The following is a 26,067-nucleotide window of genomic DNA, read 5'->3' on the forward strand; positions in this document are numbered from 1 at the left end:
TTGTTCAGCGCACAGAGTTGGTTTTAAGATTTAATCTCAATCAAATCCCCTCTTAACCCTTCTCCAATCCTAGAGGCAAGAGCCCCAGTTTCTCTTCTGGTAACTAAATCCTCTCATCCCTGGTGTCATTTTAGTGAACTCTTTCTGCAACCTCTCCATAGTCTTGACTGAGATTTTGAATCTCAGTTCCAAATCATATATTCTTTATCTCACATAAGTAATAAAATAATAACGTTAAGCATCAACATTAATTTTGAATATGTTGCATGGATGGATAGACTGCAATGTGGTTCCATAACGTCATAATGAACCAGGTATTTCCTTCCAAGTACTCTGATGATGGATTATAACCAAAATGCAGACCCATCTTTCTCAATCAGATTCTGACCGAACTGCTGTGCATTTCCAGTGTTTTTTATTCTTTTTGAACCATGTGGGTTTACAGCACAGAAGGCAGACAATCTGTCCATCGTGTCTGTGTTGGCTCTTTGCTAGACCAATGCAAAATTAATCCTACCGCCCTGCTGTCTCCCCATAGACCTGTGTTTCCTTTACTTTGTATATTAATCCATTTTATCCCCCCTTGAAAGATGCCTCAACCACTCCCTGTGCAAAGTCTTCCATGCTCCAACAACCTGCTGCATAAAGAAATATCTCCAAATCTCTCTCCTCACTCTCTTAGTGACCATTTTAAATTGATAACCCCCCTCATCACTGCCTCCCCAACCAGAGGAAATAGTCTTTGCCTTTTCTTCACTCCATCAAAGCCCTTCATAGCTTTAAAAAGCTCGATTAAACCTCCTCTTAGCCTTTGCTGCTCCAATTGTACCAGTCCCAGTATCTCAAATCTCTCCTCATTACTATAGTTTCCCATTCCTGGCATCATCCTGGTGAATCTACGCTGTAGGCTCTCTATGGCTTTAATGTCCTTTCTATGATGGGGTGCCAAAAACAGAACAATGGCCTAACCAATGATTTGCGTAAATTCATCATTACTTCTTCACTTGCTTTTGTTTATAAAACCGTTCAGATTTCCAGCATTCACGGGGTTTTATTTTCTTTTTGCCTTCTGACGCCAGTTCAATGAAACGTGAAAGATTTGTGCACAGTGAAAGCAGACGTATAACATTTAATGGCAACCAACGGAAAGCACACAGTGTGAGACAACATCTGAAGCTTAGGTTTCATGGGCGGAAAGAGGCATTCTGGAAAGAGTCTGTCTTTTCCATTAGCGCAGATGCTTAGAGAAGAAGATAAGTGGTACTCAGTGGTGTCACTAGAATTTCAGTGATGTATATAGATATATTTTTTGGCCAGCTAGGTGGCCAAGCAAGTGAGTTGGATAAGATAAATACAGATGAGGGAGGCCATTCAGGACACCCTAGCTCAGCCATCGAAGAGAAGGACAATATTGTACCTTTCATGAGCTTAGGAAGCCCCAAAGAACTTCAGTGCTTAAAGGGTTAAATTATGGGGCCAGGTTGCATAAACTTGGTTTGCATTCCCTTGACTTTAGAAGGTTGAGAGGTGATCTGATCGAGATGTTTAAAATATTAAAAGGATTCGATAGAGTAGATACGGAGAAACTATTTCCTCTGGTGGGGGAATCCAGGGCAAGAGGACATAATGTTGAAATTAGAGCCAAGCCATTTAGGAGGGAAATCAGGAGGCACTTTTTCAGACAAAGGGTAGTAGAAATCTGGAACTCTCTCCCTCAAAAGGCAGTGGAAGCTGGGGGGTCAATTGAAATGTTCAAGACTGAGGTGGATAGATTTTTGTTGGGTAAGGGCATCAAGAGATGTGGAGCAAAGGTGGGTAAATGGAGTTGAGGTACAGATCAGCCTGGGTCGAAATGAATGGTGAAACTCAGAATCCCCAGGTACTGATATTAAACAAATAATTGGAACTAATGCCACCAATATCTGTTGAAAGCCATTTAAAAAGGTTGTGGGGCACCCACCATGCCATTCCCCTGGCTAGCCATGGATCAAGATGATGAGCGAAGCACACTGGATCCCCAGGTGAGTCTGCCAACAAGACATCATCAGCGAAAAGCACAACAGTGGGCTGCGAAATTCTCGCCCTTTGTCTGCCGGAACCAGGAAAACCGACTAGCACTGACTGTCCTTCCAAACTTGGGCTGTGCCTGGAGGGAGCAATTTTGAGCTACGCAACAACAGGGAGAGTAACACTGATAACTAGTCTATCCTTGGTGGGAGCAATGTGGAGTCGAGCATTGAGAGCAGCACACCAGAAACATATTGGCACAAAATGGGAGCATATTGGCTGAAGTGTGATTAATCTTACAGCTCCTTGGTGCTAATGTACTAAAAGGTCCTAGTGATAATGGATGTTACAAACACATTCACTATTAGATGTAAATCTCCTGAGAACACTGCTTGTACTGAAACACTACACTGTAAACTGAGAATCCATGAAGAGCAAAACAAACGCTTGCTTTTTTAAAATATAATTAGATTAGAAAGCAGCTGATGTCGCATCAATTGCAACAACGGTTTGCTTTCTGAATCTGACAAGTGCTTTCTTTGTTGGCGTCATTTAAATGGCATCAACAAACAGAGGGAAAATATGTTTTTCGAAGCCTCATCAATAGGCTGCAGATAAAATTCCTATTCAGATGCATATTTAAAAGAAAAACAATTGCCTTGAGCATTGCTGGGGGGAGCTGATTGGTCAATGGCATTAACTTACGTCAAGATTCATTTCACTCGTTTCACGAGGGAGGTTTTCAACAAGCGTCACTTTTTTTTTTAAAAAGTATGAGCTCGATTTTAACTCACGAGGGGCGAATGCGGCAAAGCGAGCGGCTGCTCGACTGGGAGTGGCAGCAGGCAGGCTGGGCCCACTTTATTGGCCGGGCCTCATCAGTCGGGCGCTTGCTGACCTCCCGCCAAAAACAGCCCCTGGTACAAGGCAAGTGCTCTGCGAGGGGAATCCGGGTCGGGGAAGGGTGGTGGGGGGGGGGGGAAGGGCGGTGGGGGGGGGGAAGGGCGCAAAGCACTGAAGGCCCAAGGTTTCCTGTGAGGCCTAGAGGAGAACTCCTGCCCACCCTGATCCACAAGCAAACTTAAGAAAAACAATTTAAAACTTACCTTACTGGGCCTCTTCTGGCCCTGCTGCTGTTCAAGGCAGGTCTGACCTAGCAGGGAAGCCACCACTGCTCCCCTGCTCAGACCTCAGATTAAAATGGCAGATCGGGCCTCGACGACATCATCGGAGCCCGATCTGCATATTTAAAGAGGCCCCCGCCGATTTGGGGCGGGTGTCCTTGCTGCCAGCAATTTAAAATTGCAGACAGCCAGATCAGCGCGGGAAAAGAGAGGGTAAGTCCCCTGTTCCGTTTTAACTGCAACCCCCCACCACCACCCCCCCAACTTTCTGCTAGGTGGCGGGAGCTAAAATTGAGCCCGATGTCTAAAAAAAAAGGTTGGGAAGATTCTGGCTGTCTAAAAGCTGTATTATTGGATATAGTTTTCTAGGAGTTACACCTCCCACTGTCCAATTTTCCATTTCCTTTATAACACGACAACACGATATTAGATCGGAGTGTGGTATCCTGGATACAATAACAAGTTGAGAGGGGGTTTGATGGGAGGACGACTGACCTGGTGATCAACTCATAAAATGTAAGTATTTTGCTATAAAAATGGCAAATGGAAAACACAATTGGATAAAATATCTAAATTTATTGACATGAGAGAGAGATTTTCTGTTCAGGAATGGAGAAAGCAGATGTCGCTATGACCAAACCAGCATGGATCTTTAGTGCATGCCTTGGGACATTTGTTTCTCAACTCGAGTTTAGAAGAATGAAAGGGGATCTCATTGAAACATATAAAATTCTGACAGGGCTAGACAGACTGGATGTTTCCCCTGGCTGGGGGGGGGGTCCAGAATGAGGGGTCACAGTCTCAGGATACAGGGTAGAACGTTTAGGATGAGATGAGGAGAAATTTCTTCAATCAGAGGGTGGTGAACATAAGAACATAAGAAATAGGAGCAGGAGTAGGCCAATTGGCCCCTCGAGCCTGCTTCGCCATTCAATAAGATCATGGCTGATCTGGTCCCAACCACAAATCTAAAGAACACAAGAAGTAGGAGCAGGACCCGGCCACTCAGCCCCTGGGCCCGCTCCGCCACCCACAGGGCATTGACCGATCCAAACTCAGCTGTGGAATTCTCTACCACAGAAGGCTGTGGAGGCCAAGTCACTAAATATATTTAAGCAGGAGCTAGATAGATTTCTAGACACAAAAGGCATCAAGGGGTATGGGGAGAGAGCGGGAATATGGTATTGAGATAGAGGATCAGCCATGATCATATTGAATGGCAGAGCAGGCTCGAAGGACCGAATGGCCTGCTGCTGCTCTTATTTTCTATGTTTCTAAAGTAATGGCTCAATAAATTCCTCAGTAGGGAAGATACCTGTGAATGAGATCAGGCAATATTTGTACCCATATTCACCAAAAAAACCCTCTGTAGCTATGCTGACAACCGTTGCTGTAATAACTCTAACCATGTTACAGCACGAATGAGGGAGAGAGAATAAGAAAGAGAGTCCAGGAAAGAGATAAATGAGACAACACACGTCAGAGAGAGACACCCACCCACTAAGAGTGGTAGGTAAACAATAGGACAGACTGGGGACGAAGCAGAGAAACAGTTACAGAAGATACTTATTTTTATCCATGAGCAATTGCAAAGATGATCAGCTAGTACCCACTTACTCAGCAGCGTTTAAAGGTTGTATGAACTATTTGATACAGTAAGCATTTCCATTCCCTCATCCAGCATTATCGTTCTTTGCCAACTGAAAGGTACCTGGATGGAATGCTTTATTTGGAAATATTGAAGGAATTGGAAACTTTTTCTAGGCCTCACACAGCACGGTACCTATAATCCCCTCAGAAAAGCACCTCCGAGTCAGGATCGCTCACTCCTGCACTGGAGGAATGACCTCTCAGCCATTAGATTCTAGCTCAGGTCCCAGTCTCAATGGAGACATACGTTGGGCTCCCACTGCACAATCTCATCCTGTGGGATGGGAAACTACTCAAGCGAATCCCTTACTGCACAACAAGCATATCCGTACCAGCCTGACCAAATACCGGATTTGACAGCACCCAGGGATATGTTCATGGGCTGGGACACCCTGACTAGAGGGCCACAGCACAGAGGCAATAGCTAAATGCTGAAGGCAGAAACAACTTAGATGAAAAAACACCCAGCATTATCGTTCTTTGCCAATTAGCAAAACTACGACAGATGCAGCAAGTCAGTTAACGGGAATCCAAGAATGGAGACCCCCTCGGATCATTACAGAAACAGCAACCAAACAAACTGCTTAAACAAATTACAGCTTCTCTCAGGATAGGATTAATTCTTTCATCAGTGCAAACCTATATTTAGATTTGGACAAAACATACTCTGCGATGGTATTACCCTATATTTCAGCAGTTGCAACTGCTCTCTATTATCTTCTGACACACAGCTGACTGGCAGATGGTGTATATGCACATGGAAATGAAAATGATAGTCAATCTCTGTCCATGGTGTCTTATTATTTCAGGGAGGAGGAGGGGGAGGAAGAGAGTCTGTTTTTAAAGCGCCAAAAATGTCACCGCTAGCTGAATTAACATCTCACCTCCCTAATATGTGGCCTCTCCTGAATAATTAGTTCAGATCCAGTGGTATTTTAAATCCACCCCAATTGGCCTCCTGCATCTTTCACACAACATGCTGATGACATCTGGACGGTCTTAAGTTTGGTGTCCTGGCTTAGCCTGATGTACATCTGGACGACTTGTACCCAAAACAGGTGCAATTCAATAACAGTTAGTCCTAGTCCACAAGAACTACCCCAGAGGAGAAAACAAACAAGCTTTCTCTATTGACGAAGAAGTCACACACAGCGCATCAAAGGTTATGCTGCGTCAGTGTCAAAATGAGCTACACAGTTGCTCACAGGTGATGGTGACAGCTCAATGTAGTTCTTTAGTGACCCATATAAGATTACAATGGCCTGTACAAATTGAGGCTCAGCATATTCAGTAGAATGAAGCTCCTTACCATTGTAGGTTACCCTTGGTTTGGTCAGACACATGACAAGGTGCAAATCCATTTCATCTGTAGAAACAAACTTTGAGCACACGGGACACTTGAAACCTGGTTTGAAGAAAAAAAAGAGAATAAATTAAACTTGATACAACTTTAGATCAATGTAGAAAGCCTTTATTTGATGCACAAACACTCTCTTACATTGGCCCATAGGCGATCGTGGCACACTAAAACACAGGCAAACCCGAGGCACAGCTACCTGTGCGACATTCATACAAAGGCAACCTGTTACTCAAGGCAATGCAAGCTGCTGTGTATCACATTGTAAGCGTGTCTCAAAATAAACTTAATTTTTTTTAAAAAGGAGCAATTAGGAGATGCAGTCAGAGTACAAAGAATAAGAGTTTTGTTACTTGGAGGCAATAATTCACTGCTACTCTAATAGACCACACTGAACAGTTGAAAATTAGCAATGAGACTTCCAACTGCACATGGGTGGCCAGTTTATTTTCTAATGATTCTTGGAGAAACGCAAGTTGAAACAAACTCCGGCTTTCACTGAAACACCATCACAATGATGGAGTGACACCACCAAGTATTTGTAACTGCTTTTCTTGGGGCTCTCATTAAAATGCACTTTTTCTCGTTCAAGATGCAAGTGCTAATGAATAGGACATAGGTCACGGTAGCAGTGCAGTCTCCCCAATTTAGAGGCTGGCGAAAACCTACATGCAACTTCTTCCCTCGTGAATGGAGAGCTTTGTTGTGTTACAATCTGGACAATTCTGTTCATCACATCACCTGCCAAAAGCACTTGGACAATCAAACCCTTCTCAACACAGAGCTTCACTGTTAGAAGGACCTACTCTCATCTTAGTGCACACTTTTCGACGATTCAAAAAGAAATTCAAAATCTGGTGAATAGCTTGCTACAGTAAACAACAACGGCAACATGCATTTATATAGCGCCTTTAACATAGTGAAACGTCTCAAGATACTTCACAGGAGCGTTATCAGACAAAACTAATTGACACTGAGCCAAAGGAGACATTAGGACAGGTGACCAAACGCTTGGTCAAAGAGGTAGGTTTTAAGGAACGTCTTAAAGCAGTAGAGAGATGTGGAGAGGTTTAGGGAGGAAATTCCAGAGCTTAGAACTTAGGGCCTAGATGGTTGAAGGCATGACCACCAATGGTGGAGTAAAGGGAGTTGGAGATGCACAAGAGGCCATGCAGCCCATGAAGTCAAGTACCTCAGACACCTCTACCAACTTCTCACACACAGTGGGTGGGAAAAGTAGATTGTTTATTGCCTTCATGATGAAAGCATTTGGCAAAGCAGTCCTCATTCATCAATGAACTGCACTGAAAGACAGCGGCCCCAATATTAAAGAGGAGGCGGGATGGCAGCCGGGGGGTGGGGGGGGCGCGAAATTGGGCACGTGGGTAACCCGCCCAATAAAATCTGTCCATTCCCCACATGCTCACGGGTCAATTGGAGCCACTTAACGTGGCTTCCGGGTTTGCCGTCCGAAAGCTGCGCAGTGGGCAGACTGCACACCCGCATCACAGGCTGTCAGCTGGAGGAACTCCACTTAAAGGGGCAGTCCTCCAATGGCTGCTCCTGGAGCAAACACAGCACAATAGAGCAGCACAAGGGAAAGGCTGCTCTATGATTTAGTGATGCCTCATTCCAGGTGCTACTGGATGGGATGTGGAGGAGGAGGGATGTCTTCTACCCGGCAGACAGGAGGAAGTGGCCTGCCTCTGCCACAGAAGGCCTGACTCAAGGTAGCAAAGGAGGTCACCAGCAGCAGCAACACCTCCCGCACCTGGATCCAGTGCAGGAAGCACTTCAATGACCTAACTAGGTCAGCCAAAGTGAGTACCCTTACTCATTCTCCTACATTCCGTCTTCCACATCACCACCCCCACCCCACAACTCATTCTGCACTGCCAACACTACTCTATCATATCACTCCTCACACCCACTTAAGGCTCATCCTCAATTTACCTGCACTTACTCACCTCCCCATTAGTCACCCCACCACTACCACTCAACCCAATCCTCATACAACGTCATGGCTCTGTCTCATACTCACCCCTCTGATGCACCTCTTTCACGGTCAGCCACACCCAAACCAATGCATTCATCGGTTGGCCACGTCACCATCACTCACTCACGCGACTGTACTTTTTCCCCTTAAAGAGAAGAGAGCTCAGAATGCACGGGAGAGGGTGAGGATCGGAGGGGCGCCGCAACAGATTGTCGTCCTCACAGACACGGAGCAGGAGGCGCTGGAACTCAGCTGAACCCTCGAGTGCCTCTCCGTATGGGACACCGAGACTGGCACCCCACAAATGTCTGGTGACAGAACTTTAACATTCAGCACACACAATATGTATTGATGTTAACATGCCTTGCCATCTTTAGCACCTCAGTGTGATCATGCTTAACATAGCCTTTTGTTTCCTTACAGGGCCTTCAGCGACTGCTGTGATGGCAGAGGGTGATTCCTCAGAGGACCTGCCGGCCTCTGAGGAGGCACCATCACATCTGAGCGAGCCGTCCACCAGCGCAGATACACACACCTCGGTGGGTCCCCATCCTCACTTAGTTGGGGTCACACGTGGTGAGTTACCACACACGAGCAGACACAGGTGGCAGGGGCAGCTGTGGAAAGTCCGCGTCGGTGGGAGCACTCTTCTCCAGGCTCTGCTCAGCTAGACACAGATGCTGAACCCTGGGGGCCATCCTTTAACAGGAGAATGATCGAGGGGCAGCAGCACATTTGCGAGGTGCTGGAATAGGTGCCACACGCACTCTCCACAATAGTGCAGAGGATGGAGGAGTCCAACTCCTGCATGAGAGGAATGGTTGCACAGGTACAGGAGGGAATCTCTGAGATGCTGTCACAGGGACGTGAAGGCATCTCCGAGATAGTGTCGCGGGTAAGTGCGGGAATGTCTGCGATGGAGGGAAGGCTAGCCTCCATGGAGCTTCAAGCACGGCTCACAAATGAGTCCATTCAGGCCCTGATAACAACCTTTCGAACTCAGGGTGAACAACATTCTGCCACCTTAAATAGGCAGGCAGATACACTAGTACAGGCCTTACAAGGCATCACACGTCCTCCCATCTGTTGTCCAGCAGAGTGGAAGAGTGATGTGGGCCTGGCCCAGGGGAGGGATGATGGCGAAAGGGGACATGGAAGTGGGGACGCCACTCAAAGTGCTCCCACGTCTCACCCATTGCCTCCCTCCCAACCAGTACCCACAATGCAGCCTCCTCTCCAAATGGCCGAGTCTGCCTATGCACAGGTGCAGGTGGAGCAGTCTTTGGAGGGACCCTCATGGGCACCAAAACCCAGAGGGCGTAGGCCCAAAGCATCTAAGCAGTCAGGGCATGAACAAGAGCAACCTGCCACTACCTCTGCTGCAGCCACAGGGGATGCAACACGTAGAAGTAGTGGGAAGAGAAAGGTTTTGTAAGCACGCAGGGGATGCACAAGGGTGTTTAACGATTGGTCATGTTTTTTATTTATATTTGCTTTTTGTTAAACTCACATTAAATATTATTATTGTCATCAATACTGCCACGTCTTGGCCATTCTTGACTGGCTTCTGTAATAAGTCCCTTTCATGAGGTGCACCATGAACGCCGATGGGGGATGGGGCCTCCTCAAGCGGCACCCCTCTCTGTTGTGCACAACACACGGCTATAATGCGTCCCACTCTGTGTGGCGTGTATTGAAGCGCTCCCCCAGAACGGTCAAGGCACCTGAAGCGCATCTTGAGCAGCCCTATAGCATGCTCAATTGTAAACCTGGTAGCGATGTGGCTGTCGTTATATCAACACTGTTGCTCGGCGATGGGGTTCCTCAGAGGTGGCATGAGCCATGTGTGCAGAGGGTATCCCTTGTCCCTGAGGAGCCAGCCCTTAAGGGTGTTCTGTGCTTGGAAGAGGGGCAGGACGTTGGATTCCCGAAAGATGATAGAATCGTGGCAGCTGCCAGGGTAACTGGTGCACACGTGAACGAATCTCTTGCGTCACAAACGAGCTGAGCGTTGGAGTGATAGCCCTTCCTGTTGATGAACAGTCCTGGCTTGTGTGGAGGTGCTCCTATTGCTATATGGGTGCAATCGATTACACCCTGCACCCATGGGAAGCCAGCCACAGAGTGAAATCCTACTGCCCTCTTCGTGTGGCTGAGGTCATCCATGGGGAAGGTGACATAGTGCAAGGCCCTGCGAAACAAGTAGTCGGTGACCTGCCTTATGCACTTGTGTGCCGATAACTGAGAGACCCCGGCGATGTCCCCGGTGGCACCCTGGAATGATCCGGAGGGGAAGAAGTTGAGGGCAGTGGTGACTTTGACAGCGACAGGTAAGAAGATGCTGCTCGGGCCAGCCGGGAGCAGCTCACCATGAAGGAGGCTGCAGATGCCCACGACTGACTCTGAGCCTCCGAATACACTGCTCCTCAGAGTTCCAGGAAGCTGAGCCTCGATCTGTAGACCCTATGGCGAGAGTAGTGCCTCCTGCGACGTTGCTCTCTGTTATTGCCGTCCGTGCTCTTGTGCAGCTAATTGTGACGCAGCACTGTGTTGTGGAGCTCCACGTGGCGGAGGTGGACACCGTGCCTGGCGAGGCTGGTGAAGTTGCTCGTCCTCGGATGTAGTGGTGAATGCAGCCATGGCACCCCCCATCCTGACGGTGAGAGTTTGAGGGGGTCTGCAAAGTAGGTAAATATGTTTGAACAGCAGTTTTGGGTGGAAAGTAAGAATTTTGAGTGAAAACACAAAGGTCTTGCAGCCAAAACTTTGTCTGAAGTGACAGAGTGCCTTGCTGCAATTAATGACGTTTTCTCCCCACCTGTCAAATAAGCATTTGCATCTCCCACTGGCTGCTGGCTGAAACACGTCTGTTGCAACAGGGAGTGTTTCCCACAGCATGGGAAACACGCTGAGGATGCTTCAAAATCGCACCCCTGCCAAAATGTCGAGTCAATCAAGTAGTTCAAGTACCTCAACTATCAGACAAACTATGCAAATTATCATCCCGCCGGCTTTAATTGCTGGTGGGACTCCCGCGTTCGGGAGACGCGCGCGCACCTGGACGCGTCATTGAGTAACCCGGAAGTCAGCGGGTTGGAGCCGGGCTCTGAACCCGCTCGGCATTTCAGCGATTTTCGGAGCCCCCCCACCCCGAACGCACCCGCTCCGTCACTCTAATATTGGCCCCAGTGAGTCACTAGTACATGGCATCATGATCAAAGTGACATAACCTTTGCTAGTTCTTCCCTGTGCAAACAAAAGAAGGCTTGCCAAGCCAAAACTTTCCATCAGACGATGGCCCTTACAGCAGACTCACAGGTTTGTTGCTTTCCTTTCAACCAAACTGTTAATAGCTAACTGAAGAGTATTCACAACAAGTCTCCTGATCTATCTGCTTGTAATCCAAACCAGATCAACACTTGACTACAGTGAGTGCAAAAGCACAACTGCATGCAGTTAACCAACTGGCATCATTTGTTAAATCTAATGATTTAAAATATTCCAATTTCACTTCAATAAATCCAGTATTTCTCATGTGAACAGAATATATTAAAAATCTTCCCATCAACTGTTCCTATTATAAATTCTTGTGTCCACATTTATAATGGAAACTGCCCATGTAAACTTGTCCTGTTGTGATAGAGAGGGTGCAGCGCATCACTGGCAGGAGGGTGTAATTGCAACGTGACACGTTTACACGGGCAACTTCTATTGTAAATATGGACACAGGCATTTAGAATAGAAATATAAAAATAAGGGAGAATGCACGACTTAAAAATGGGGATTGAATTACATTGGCATACCCGGTCCAACTACTCCCCCTGCCCTTTAACCACACTACCTAAAGATTACATTGATCTCGACTCAGTGTGCAATGCCAATGATCATTCGACTAGTATGCTGTAGTTTATGTTACATAGTTCTCTGTACAACAAAGCTTTGTCATTTTGCCAAGGCCACAACAGAAGAGAAACAGCAGAGCAGCACAGATTTATTCATGTAACAGAGAGCACATTTTATAAGTAAGATTGTCAGATGAAAGCTCAACTCAGTTAATGATTGATAAACTGAATATTATCGCATTAGCAAGCACTAAACTATAAGGACACTTAAAGAACATGAACTTGTTTAAGAGGAGCACCTGCTTCACTTTTACAGTGTTGTGCTACTTTTTAAGCATTGCCTCTATTGACAGACTACCCAGTAACACCTGTATCTGGACAAAGACTATAAGGAAATCTTTCTACTCCACTAATATACTTCATAAGCATGGTGTTTATTGAAACTGTCTCTGGTTTTGGGAAGGCAGATTTGACTCTTCTCACCCACCCTCTCCTATAGTGACACCCCCTTCAATTAGGGAAGGGGGAAAATCAGCCAAGCTTCCTGCTTCCGATTACTATCCAGTGGCACAAGCTGGTTTTTGGCTCAGTGGGTAGCACTCCCGCCTCAGTCAGAAGTTCGTGGGGTCATGCTCCACTCCAGAGACTTGAGCACATAATCCAGGCTGACACTTCAGAGCAGTTCCGAGGGAGTGCTGCACTGTTGGAGATGCCGTCTTTCAGATGAGATGTTAAACTGAGCCCCCGTCTGCCCGCTCGGATGGATGTAAAAGATCCCATGGGACTTTTCAAAGTAGAGCAGGGGAGTTCTCCCCGGGGTCCTAGCCAACATTTATCCCTCAATCAACATCACTAAAAACATATTATTGCTCATTTATCTCATTGCTGTATGTTCACAAATTGGCTGCTGCCTTTCCTTACATTACAAAAAGTACTTCATCAGCTATGAAGCACTTTGGGACATCCTAAGGGCGTGAAAGGTACTGTATCAATGCAAGTTCTTGCTTTATAATTCACAAATGACACTGCTGAGCGAGTGAGTTATACAAGCTTCCCACACAAATGGAACAGATGTGCTTGCTATTCCATCAATCTTCACATGACAACCACACAAGCCTTTTACATGGTACAATTAAAAATAACAACTTGCATTTATATAGCGTCTTTAATGTAGTAAAACATTTCAAGGAGCTTCACAGGAGCATTATCAGACAAAATTTGACACCGAGCCATATAAGGTGTGCAAAAGCTTGGTCAAAGAGGTAGATTTTAAGGAGCGTCTTAAAGGAGGAGAGAGAGATAGAGAGGCAGAGAGGTTAAGGGAGAGAATTCCAGAGCTTGGGACCTAGGAGGCTGAAGGCACGGCCGCCAATGATGGGGCAAAGGAAATCAGCAACGCACAAGAGGCCAGAATTGGAGGAGCAGAGAGATCTCAGAGGGTTGTAGGGCTGTCAGAGGTTACAGAGATAGGGAGGGGCGAGGCCATAGAGGGGTTTGAACACAAGGTTTGAGAATTTTAAATTTGAGGCGATAAATAAAAAGTAACTTGCGTATTCCAAGTGGTTGGTTATGGTGGGACTTTTGCTTCAGGTCATAGTGCAGACAACTACACAGCGACATCCCAGTGGGGCTAAGGGCAGTCATCATCATGGCGGCTGAAGCATCACTTGGTTGAAGAATCTGGAGCTCATCAATAGCCAGACCCAGTACAAGTGACTTTTTAGCTGACTATTCCAAACCTCTCCTGGCCAGCCTCCCATCTTCCATCCTCTGTAAACTTGAGCTCATCCAAAACTCTGCTCCCCATATCCTAACTCGCACCAAGTCCCAGGATCTCTGCATTCCTCCAATTCTGATCTCTTGAGCATCCCCGATTTCCTTCACTCCACCACTGGAGGCCATGCCTTCAGTGCCTAGGCCCTAAGTTCTGGAATTCCTTCCCTCTCCTCCTTAAAACCCATTTCTTTGACCAAGCACCAGTCTTAATATATCCCCAGTGTCAAATTTTGTCCGACAATGCTCCTGTGAAGCACCTTGGGACGTTTTACTACGTTAAAGGCACGATATAAATGCAAGTAGTTGTTGTTGTTGATTGAACTAGGGATGTTGCTGGTCTGTATGACCCAGCTATTCATTGGGTAAACTTGCTGGGGCACTGAGGAAAGGTCTACATCTGTTTAACATCAGATTTATTTCATTATGGAATAAAAAAAAATAAAAAAAAGATGGGGAAGGAGGAGAAAACAGATTCAAAATAAAATGAATGCCAATTGAGTTGCTCCAGTTGTTCAAAAAAATTGTGTGATCCTTTTATTCCAGTCTCATGATGAAGTAACCCCCCAAGGGTGTACATTTCCAGAGCTTGAAATATTCTCCCACTGACATCATTCTTTCAAAGGAGTGATAACTTGATTTTGTTCACTGCCCTGCTCGTTACAAGCCAGGTGCTTTTCGGTGGCTGAAATTAAAGCAAATTGCTGAGGCAGCGTAGAGGGAACATAGGAAATCTCAAGGATAGAAAGGACCAACTGTCCATCTAGGCTGCCTTCCTCAAGGTTGTAAGTAACCCATGATGTGTTACTCGAAGATACTTGTCCAATTCAGTAGCGACACAAGAAAGTACAGAGATTAAGGATCAAAGATGCCTCTACAATTGGTAAGCTGTTCGAGACTACCCTCTCGGTGAAGTAATGCTTTCTTACACCCCGTCCGAATGCAACTCTTTTCATCTTATGCTAATGTCTCCTTATCCTACGTCAAATCAAATATCCCTGACTGATCCTCTACATCCCTAAGCCTTATTAATTTGAATATGTTAATTATATTCCCCTCTCCAATGAGAAGAGTCTCAGTTCTGGAGAGTATATCCTCATAGGTTGTGCTGTCCTCTCCTCTGTACCTTTTGCCAGCTCAGCTACATCCTTCCTGTAGAGAGTTTTCCAGGACAGCACACAACACTCCAAGTGCGGCCTGACCAATGCTCTGAACAGTGGCACGATAACCTCCTTCAATCTAGACTCTATTCCTCTTTTTATACAACGTAGCATCCCATTTTCTTTCTTGACACGAGCCAGACATTGGCTTGAGGGAACCATCTCCTTTGACTCCCAGATTCCTTTTTTTTTGTGTTTGTTTTGGTCAGTATTTTCCCATTAATCCTATAGTCGCTCTGCTCCTTCATATCCAGATTAAACTGCATCGGCCAATCGTCTACCCAACTCCCCAAGCAGTCTAAACCCCCAGTAGGTTTTCCCCCTCTTCCACCACTCCTGCTACTTAGGTGTCAAACGCAAACTTTGAGACAAAGCTACGGACACTGCATCCCCAGGACATTTCTGAAAATGGAACCTCATGTGGACATGGGATGGGGAGTCAATGATTGGAAAATTCTATTTTTCACACAGACATCCCTCAGCTTGATAAGCACGAGAATAAAAAAAAATTACTCCAAACTACTAAAAAGGATTGAAAATAAAGCATTCTCTGGAAGAATGCAACATAATGGTATTGAATCACTGGGGATTCCATTCATATGTTGTGAACCAACTACAGCAAGTTTTTGGTTCACAACATATGAATGGTATCCCCCAGTGAATGAAAGGTCTTCGATCCGAAACGTTAGCTCGGTTTCTTTCTTCACAGATGCTGCCTCATTTGCTGAGCTTTTCCAGCATTTTCTGTTTTTATTTCAGATTTCCAACATCCGCAGTATTTTGCTTTTGACAGCAAATATGAATGCAATATCTAAAGTGTTTATAAAATGAGACTCAATTAAAAACCTAGTAATAAAATAACTAACAGCAGATGATAGCAGAAATTATTGGATCTGGAATTATACCAAACACGGTCAAAGTATTGATGCTTTGAATCAAAACTGGGCCTGATGGAAATCTGCTTCACATCTCTTGCATTATGTGAATGGGCAGAAAACGTCAATGATAATCAATTCCATCTCCCTGAGGATAGCAAGTTGGGATGGAGTCGCATGGTGCCAAAGCTCTGATTAATCTTTCAATCATTTAGAGCCCCTCATTTAACATGGTAACCACCTCCGAGCAGTCTGCTACAGTCACTGTGTCCCATTACTGTGATGTATCTATACTTTCCGCCATGAATGATTGCATTACACACACCTCTTGTGTGTATTCATAGCAGCCTTTCCAATCTAATCCTCAATCATAAAAACAGAACTAAAACATAAACACTGCCGTCCAAAAGTTCTACTTGCTGAGATTGCAGCGCTAAACTGATTTACCCAGATGGATCTGCAGGAGATGCTCTTTGCTTTTGATTGCCATCTCGTATACAGAGCAGTGACCAGAGGTAGTGACTAATAATCAACCAGTCACTCAGCATACAGAAGGAGAAGGACAGTCGTAGAGGTTCAGTGGCTCGTCAACAGCATTTTACTGCCGTACATCTGTGACTCCACTGGTCTGCTGTGGGGATCGCATAACAAGCTCAGACTGGTGCCACTCCAATGCTTTTAACCCCTTTATTTCACCTCCAAGGCCAAATTAGTCTCATTCTTCTTCATCACTTTACATTCCTTGGTGAACGCTGATCAGCTTTGGGAGGGGGATATGCGGTTGGGTAAGAACATAAAAAAAATAGGAGCAGGAGTAGGCCACACAGCCCCTTGAGCCTGCTCCGCCATTCAATAAGGTCATGGCTGATCTTCGACCTCAACTCCACTTTCCCGCCCTATTCCCATATCACTTGATTCCCTTAGAGTCCAAAAATCTATCGATCTCAGCCTTGAATATACTCAATGACTCAGCATCCACAGCCTTCTGGGGTAGAGAATTCCAAAGATTCACAACCCTCTGAGTGAAGAAATTTCTCCTCATCTCAGTTCTGAATGGCCGACCCCTTATCCTGAGACTACGCCCCCTAGTTCTAGACTCTCCAGCCAGGGGAAACAGCCTCTCAGCATCTACCCTGTCAAGCCCCTCAGAATCTTACATGTTTCAATGAAATCACCTCTCATTCTTCTAAACTCAAGAATATAGGCCCATTCTATCAATCTCTCCTTATGGGACAACCCTCTCATCGCAGGAATCAGTCTAGTGAACCTTCGTTGCACCGCCTCTAAGGCAAGTATATCCTTCCTTAGATAAGGAGACCAAAACTGTACACAGTACTCCAGGTGTGGTCTCACCAAAGCCCGATACAATTGCAGCAAGACCCCCTCTTACTCTTGTACTCCAATCTCCTTGCAATAAAGGCCCGCATACCATTTGCCTTCCTAATTGCTTGCTGTACCTGAATGTTAACTTTGGTTCACCAACAGCAGCTTCAAAAGCTTCTATCAATAACACAAGGGTCAACTAAAAGCCTCACACAATATGTACCACACTCCAGTATACTTCACTACTGGAACCCTGCGGTACATACGTTGGAAAGGCCACAACGCTGGCAACTTCTTGCGTCTGGCCTGGATAATGGTTTTGAGAACATCCATTCCTTGGTGACAGATATTGACTGCAATCACCTTCAGTGCATTTGGGATTCCCAGAGAAAAACTTGTAAATGGGCACAGGCTGACCCATTAGCCTCCTCCTTTACAATGTACAGTAATGCATTCTAGTCTCTTGGCAACAGGCAGAGGTGCAAAATATCTGCCTGGATCAAGGTGCTCTGGAAAATAGCCCAGAGATTGTATACGCTGTACGGTAAAATCAAATCAAGTTCAGGATGGTTTGGGCTACCATCTGGGAGTAGGTTATATGCTGATTAGGAGAAGATCATCAACAGCACACACTGCCTGGGCATCCTCCGAATGGCAACACGAAAACCCCAAACACTTTTAAAAGAAATAAACATTCATTTGCATTTATATTTTCACAACCTCAGGACATCCCAAAGTGCTTTACAGCCAATGAAATACTTCGCAAGTGCAGTCACTGTTGTAATGTAGGAAACGGGGCAGCCAAATTGTGCACAGCAAGATCCCATAAAAAGCAATGAGATAATGACCAGATAATTTGTTTATAGATTTTGATTAAGAGATAAATATTAGTCAGGACACCGGGGAGAACTCCTGCTCTTCTTCGAATAGCAACACAGGAGCTTTTACGTCTAGTTGAGAGGGCAGATGGGGCCTCGGTTTAACGTCTCATCCAAAAGACGACACCTCCGACAGTGCAGCACTCCCTCAGTACTGCACTGGAGTCTCAGTCTGGATTATGTGTTCTAGTCTCTGGAGTGGGAAGGGAACCCACAACCTTTCTAACTCAGAGGGGATCTTGCTTCCACTGAGCCACAGCTACCATCGCAACAGAAAGGAAATCAAAAAAATTAATGTGAGCCAGTCTTCAAAGGTCATCAGCTAAGTCATAGCTTTCAGGCACTGCCAGAAACAAAATAAATCATAATTCAAGGTAAGGGAGAAAAGACAAAAGAGATGAACTTAAAAAGTGAGTAATCTATGAGATGGAATCCTCTGAACCTACTCTTTGGTTGCTTTTATATACATTCTAGCAAGGCCGCATTTATGGCCATACCCGAGTTGTCCCGAGGGCATTAAGAGTCAACCACATAGTGTGGGACTGGAGGCACATGTAGGTCAGACTGGGTAAGAGCAGCAGGTTACTTTCTCTACAGGACATTAGTGAACCAGTTGGGTTTTTACAACAATCTGGCAGCTTTCATGGTAATTTTATCTGGTGCTAGCCTATAAATTACTAGATATTAATGAAATCAATTTCACAACTTGCCATGGTGGGATTTGAACTCATGACCGTGGGTCAGACGGTGGGGGGGGTCGCGAACGTGGACGGGGGGGGGGGTCGCGAACGTGGACGGGGGGGGTCGCGAACGTGGACGGGGGGGGTCGCGAACGTGGACGGGGGGGGTCGCGAACGTGGACGGGGGGGGTCGCGAACGTGGACGGGGGGGGGTCGCGAACGTGGACGGGGGGGGGGTCGCGAACGTGGACGGGGGGGGGGTCGCGAACGTGGACGGGGGGGGTCGCGAACGTGGACGGGGGGGGTCGCGAACGTGGACGGGGGGGGTCGCGAACGTGGACGGGGGGGGTCGCGAACGTGGACGGGGGGGGTCGCGAACGTGGACGGGGGGGTCGCGAACGTGGACGGGGGGGTCGCGAACGTGGACGGGGGGGTCGCGAACGTGGACGGGGAGGTCGCGAACGTGGACGGGGGGTCGCGAACGTGGAAGGTTAGGGGATCGGTCATCGAGGTAGTCGGCCAATCGCGAGTGTAGGATCGTGCCAGGTAGGCTTGTTGAGCCTGGAGGAAACACTCCTGCTCCTCCTGGCCCACAAGCAGTGCAATAAAGGCACTTACCTCATGATCCAGGCTTTCCCACCTCCTCTTAAATGGCGTGAAGCAGAAGGCCTGGGAATCCCAGCCCCCAGGAGTTAAAGATAAAAATGCTGTTAAAATGGAGGCCTGCGTCCTCCTTAAAAGATTTTACTGACCGACCCGCCTCCTGAGAGAGGATTGGTCCCCTGCCCCTCAACCTGCCTCCATTAAAACCGGAAGCGGGCGCGTTTTACAATTTTTACCTTCCCACCGGTCCCCAACCCACCCGTTCTTGGGTTAAAATTTAGCCCTAGTAGTTACAGAATAGAGTTTATTCAGCAGTTTCAGTGCTGAACCTGTGGTTTTCTTCTGATTACTGCGAGGTAATAGGGTTTACACAAGACCGGATGTCTCACACACCATTCTTCTAAGTAGGGTTGGTTGGAGCTGTAACATGCCCAAGGTCTTTAAGTTCCATTGTTATTTTACTCCTCGATCAATGGTCTTTGCTTAAGGTTCTCTCTTTCATACTATCCAACTACATTTTCCCTCTCTTGCATTATTCATCACCTCACTTTCAATTCTTCATCCTTAATTGCCTTTTATTCCAATGCTTTATTTAATACGAGCAAGTCTGACATGGGTGAACAGATGAGTTTATCAACGACTCTCCTGTTTAAAATTTCTCCTACAGTGAAACATAAGAACAGGAGTAGGCCATTCAGCCCCTCGATTCAATTAGATCATGGCTGATCTGTATCTTAACTCCATTTACCTGCCTTGGTTCCTTAATCCTTAATACCTTTGCCTAGCAAAAGCCTATCAATCTCAGTTTTGAAATTTTCAATTGACCCCCCAGCCTCAACAGCAAAAGCCACTGAAAAAAAAGGAGAACCCATTGCTCCCCACAACAAACTTTTCAACTACTGGACCTCTCCCCCACAACCAATGAGATGTAATCATTTGAAATTAAGGGGTGCTGTCTTATGGTGATGGAGGGGGAGGTGAGCAGGAACTACAACCGTTATGCTGTTTTTCTAACAATGAAATAGCCGGCAAGGATCCATACTGAACATTCCAATGATCTCAATGTCAGATTCCCACACTGATGTCCTATGTGACAAACAGACCCACAGTAGGGATATCAAGTATTACACACTTGGGGCAATTTCCCTGCTAGTTCAGTATGGAACTGAGCCACACATGCCAAGAAGGTCTCTAGCTAAATGTCAGCCATGGCTCAGTGGGTAGCACTCTCGCCTCTGAATCAGAAGGTCCATGGGTTCAAGTCCCACTCCAGAGATTTGAGCACAAAATCCAAGGATGATACTTTTAGTGCAGTAACTGAGGGAGTGCTGCATTGTTGGAGGTGCCATCCTTCAGATGAGATGCTAAACTGAGGCCCTGTCTGCCTCTTGTAAAAGATCTTACGGCACTATCTCGAAGAGAAGCAGAGGAGTTCTCACCAGTGTCCTGGCCAATATTTATCCTTCATTAAACAGATGATCTGGTCATTTATCACACTGCTGTCTGTGGGACCTTGCTGTACACAAAGTGGCACAAATTTCCTACATTACAACAGTGACTACACTTTAAAAGTACTTAATTTGGCTGCAAAGCACTTTGGGACATCCTGAGCTGATGAAAGGTGTGATAAAAAATGCAAGTTCTTTTCTTTTAGTTCATTCGAGGGCTGGGCTGGTCTGAGCCAGCACAGCTGTGGGAAGCATGACAACTTGCCCCTGGGATAAAATAACAACCAGCCACACTTCCCATTCTCAGTGAGGTGTGAACGGTGCACGCCGACAGAATAAGTCTGATCACACCTCCTATCCAGGTTCACACGCAAAGAATGGCCTACCAGGAGTCTTCCAGCACCCATGGGACCATGCTCAGTACAAATCACCATCTTCAGGGGAGGGAGGAGCAATAGGGCAGGAAAATATGGACAATTATGTATTAATTTAGTTTTTTAAAAAAATACACAAGTCAACATAGTGCTGATTATTTTTTTTTTAATTTTACCCATGGGGACTTCCTAGCAAGTTGATACATGGCGATGTCACTGCCAAAGAGAATAACAAAAAACCCATAAGGGCTTTCTATATGAATGAATCAGGCTGGTATATTCTCCTCGTGTCTCAACACCAATAAATTTGTTCTTGATGCTAAAAACCTTTCACTTACTCTGCATTTGCTCAAATATATCAAGATTTGAGCCTTTAACATTTGACCCAGTTCTAAAAGTGAAGATCACAAGGCTCTATGGCCAACAGAATACTATCCACGATAAATTGATGAATTCCATACATAAGCTCCAATTTTCTTTCCCATTGCAGACATACAGACAAAGCACTGCAATCCTATTGGATCACTTGATCTTTCAGGCGCTTTTGTGTTGCGGACAGTCCAAACTCCTGTCAAACAAATTTCAGCTGGTATCAGCAAAAGTGACCATGAAGTTGTCAGACTGTCGTAAAAACCCAACTGGTTCACTAATATCCTTTAGGGAAGGAAACCTGCTGTCCTTACCCAGTCTGGCCTATATGTGACTTCAGTCCCACACCAACGTGACTGACACTTAACTGACCTCTGAAGCAGGCTAGCAAGCCACAGTTGCAACTATCAAAGTGCTACTAACGGTTCAATAAGGCGCCCCAACACCACCGTCTCAGGGCAACCAGGAAGGGGCAATTAAATACCGGCCTTGCCAGTGATGCCCACATCCAGAGAACGAATTAAAAGAAACAAATTTAGTGCCAGCTTGGTTGTCAGTGGAATTGAAATGGTGAGAGCAGCTTACGGCTGCCAACATTGCTTGCTGGGGGGGGTCAAAGTCTACAAAGCATCTTGTGCACTTCACTGGCACTATTTGCGGCACAATTTCTATGCTCCAAACATCAGCAGTTATCACTTGCTCCTATTCCTTTGCTCCTGCAAAGTTTTATAGCTAGCAAACTAAAAACACCCAGGCAAAAGTTCACACCTGTACTTTTTGGATTCTGGTTCTTAATTAGCTAAACCTTGGGTAATTGGTTTGCTTTTTTTTCCTCATGTGTAATTAGCCAATTACCAACAAGATGCTGCAGACTTCTTGTGGGTTCACACCTGAGCTCATTTTAGCATAAACAAAGAACTTGCATTTGTATAGTGCCTTTCACGATCTCAGGATGTTCCAAAAAGGTTTACAGCTAATGAAGTACTTTTGAAGTATAGTCACTGATGCTCTCCAATGGTCTTGTGTGTGGTACAAAAGACTTTTTGAAAGTCCATGTACACCACATCCACTGCATTTTCCCATCCACCATATCTGTCACTTCCTCAAAGAACTCGATCAGGTTTTGTCAAGCACAGTCTTCCTTTCTGAAATCCACGTTGGCTGCTTCTAATTACTTTCTCTTCATTTAACTATTTAGTAATTTCATCTTCAATTAATAGATCCCAAAAATTTACCAACCACAGATGTTAAACTAACTAGTCTGTAACTACACAGGTTAGCACTGTCTCCCCTCCTGAAAATAACTACTCTCTCCAGTCCTCTGGCACACTCTCAATAGAACCTGGAAATAGGTTTTTAAATAGAATAGTGTGAAGAAGTGCTAAAGAGATGTATGATCATGCTCTGAAACATGATCAGATTCTGAAGGACTTCTCATAGAATGCTGCATGGCCCAGTTTCCATCTCAAATGATTAGAGAAATCAGTAAGGAACAAAGATTATTTTTAAAAGATAAACACAACTAATCAAACAAGTGAGTTGGAAAAAAATAAGGACCACAACAGAGACCAGAGAAACATCAAGGACATCCCAAAGGACGGAAGAAGCACAATAAATAACTTGTGACCCGATATCATAGCCCAGGAGTACTGAGACAGACTTTTTTTTTTGTTTTCAATGGGTCTGAGGAAAATTCTATTTATACCACAGACTGCTTCCTACATCCAATGTTGGTTGTATAATATTCAATGAATGGCCCAGGTAAATTGGAATCAAAGATTGGCAGGCAAAACTGTAATTAAACAGTGCGCGGCCTTTAAAGAGGAGATGGTTCGCGTACAGTTTAGACACATTCATATGAGGCAGAAATGTAGGGCAACTAAAGCCAGAGCTCCCTGGATGACAAAAGAGATAGAGAGTAAGATGAAATGGAAAAAAAGGGGCATATGACAGATGTCAGGTTGATAACACAAGTGAGAACCAGGCAGAATATAGAAAGTTGGGAGGGGAAGTGAAAAAGGAAATAAAAGGGTCAAAGAGAGAGTATGAGAATATACTGGCGGCCAACATAAAAGGGAATACAAAAGTCAACTACAGGCATGTAAACAGTAAAAGGGGTGGGGCTGACTAGGGACCATAAAGGAGATCTACTCATGAAGGCAGAGGGCAAGGCCGAGGTACGAAATGAGTACTTTGCATCTATCTTTACCAAGGAAGATGATGCTGGCACAGTCTCAGTACAGAAAGATATAGTTGAGATACTGGATGGGCTAAAAATTGATAAAGAAGAGGTACTAGAAAGGCTAGCTGTACTTAAAGTAGGTAAGTCACCTGATCCAGATGAGATGCATCCTAGGTTGCTGAGGGAAGTAAGGGTGGAAATTGCGGAGGTACTGGCCATAATCTTCCAAACATCCTTAGATACGGGGTGGTGCCAGAAGACTGGAGAACTGCAAATGTTACACCCTTGTTCAAAAAAGGGTGCAAGGATAAACCCAGCAACTATAGGCCAGTCAGTTTAACCACAGTGGTGGGAAGCTTTTAGGAACGATAATCCGGGACAGAATTAACAGTCACATGGACGAAGGTGGATTGATTAGGGAAAGCCAGCACGGATTTGTTAAAGGCAAATCGTATTTAACCAACCTGATAGAGTTTTTTGATGAGGTAACAGAGAAGGTAGGTGAGGACAATGCAGTTGATGTGGTGTATATGGACTTTCAAAAGGCGTTTGATAAAATGCTGCATGGTAGGCTTGTCATCAAGATTGAAGCCCATGGAATAAAGGGGGCAGTAGCAGCATGGACACAAAATTGGCTAAGGGACAGGAAATAGAGAGTAGTGGTGAACGGTTATTTTTCGGACTGGAGGGGGGTGGACAGTGGTGTTCCCCAGGGGTCGGTGCTGGGACCACTGCTTTTTTTGATATATATTAATGACTTGGATTTGGGTGTACAGGGCACAATTTCAAAAATTTGCAGATGACACAAAACTTGGAAGTGTAGTGAACAGTGAGGAGGATAGTGATAGACGTCAAGAGGATATAGACAGGCTGGTAGCATGGGCAGACACGTGGCAGATGAAATTTAACAGAAAAATGCAAGGTGATGCATTTCGGTAGGAAAAATTAGGAGAGGCAATATAAACTAAAGGGTACAATTCTAAAAGGGGTAAACGAACAGAGAGATCTGGGGGTATATGTACATAAATCGTTGAAGGTGGCAGGGCAGGTTGAGAAAGTGGTTAAAAAAGCATACGGGATCCTGGGCTTTATAAAGATAGGCATAGAGTACAAAAGTATGGAAGTCACGATGAACCTTTACAAAACACTGGTTCGGCCACAGCTGGAGTACTGTGTCCAGTTCTGGGCACCGCACTTTCGGAAAGATGTGAAGGCCTTAGAGAGGGTGCAGAAGATTCCAGGGATGAGGGACTTTAGTAACTCTCCTTGGAATAGAGACGGTTCCGAGGAGATTTGATAGAAATATTCAAAACCATGAAGGGTCTAGACAGAGTAGATAGAGAGAAACTGTTCCCATTGGCAGAAGGGTCAAGAACCAGAAGGCATAGATTTACAGTGATTGGCAAAAGAAACAAAGGTAATATGAGGAAAACCTTTTTTACACAGCGAGTGGTTATGATCTGGAATGCACTACCCGAGGGGGTGGTGGAGGCAGATTCAATCATGGCCTTCAAACGGGAACTGGATAAATACTTGAAAGGAAAAAAAATTGCAGGGCTACGGGGATGGGGCGGGGGAGTGGGACTAGCTTGATTGCATAGAGCTGGCATGGCCTCAATGGGCTGAATGGCCTCCTTCCATGCTGTAACCTTTCTATGATTCTTTGAGGCTTGGATTACTTGTATCTTTAGCTGATTAGGGTGTGGGTGGGAGTGTGTAAGAGTGTGAGAAAGAGAGAGAGTGTGCACGTGCAAGAGGGCAAGTAAGCAAAACAGAGGAGGAACTGAGAGCAAGCGAGAGAACGAGAGACAGAGTGAGCGACAGAGAGCAAGCAAGAGGGAACAGGAATGAGAGGGAACATGAGACGACGAGAGCGGGAGGTGGTATAAGGTCCATTATCTTATGGTCACATAAGTACAATGTAGCCACAGCACTGCTCTGTACAGACAGCAAAGTCTGTAAGCTTTGTGAGGACAACTAGGGGCAGTCAGAGTCGTGGGAGGAAAGCAATTTGCTCCATGGATACTCAGCCTGCTGCACTGACATTTCACAGTTGAGAGATGAAAAAACAACACTGGTAAAATATTAATCAATGGTGCGTTGTTCGGCAGGGGCTCCTGTCTATCACCCATCCTTGTGATACCCCACAGGGTGAGATTGTGACCTCAGTGGGCAACAGTGAGCAGAGCCAGCAGCAAACAAGCAAGAACTGGAGGGGAACCTCTCATACTTTATAACAGCCAGTTAGAGGCCTGCGACCTAGTCACCGACCGTCCCTCTTGGTCAGGTTACATCATTGGTACTGAGGGGAACGGGGGGAAAATACAAGAGCAGGAGAGTTTGAGGCAGCAGTCCATCCTTCACAGTCCAATTATCTGGGATGGTTTAGTACTTCATTCCTATCGAGCAAATGAAGAGTTTATCAT

At 45.6% G+C, this 26,067-nt stretch overlaps 1 protein-coding gene across 2 annotated transcripts in view; it reads right to left on the bottom strand.

Moving 5' to 3' along the window:
• znrf2b (zinc and ring finger 2b) overlaps positions 1–26,067 on the bottom strand; it is a 154,942-nt gene that overhangs the window by 56,620 nt on the left and 72,255 nt on the right. For both annotated transcript variants that reach the window (XR_010966457.1, XM_068000873.1), the window contains exon 2: positions 6,091–6,186. Coding sequence is in view for 1 of the 2 variants with exons in the window: in XM_068000873.1 (XP_067856974.1) it covers positions 6,091–6,186 (96 nt within the window). In the remaining variant the exon portion in view is untranslated. The remainder of the gene's footprint in view (positions 1–6,090; positions 6,187–26,067) is intronic.

Source organism: Heptranchias perlo, chromosome 2 (genome assembly GCF_035084215.1).
Source record: "Heptranchias perlo isolate sHepPer1 chromosome 2, sHepPer1.hap1, whole genome shotgun sequence".
Lineage (NCBI taxonomy): Eukaryota > Metazoa > Chordata > Chondrichthyes > Hexanchiformes > Hexanchidae > Heptranchias > Heptranchias perlo.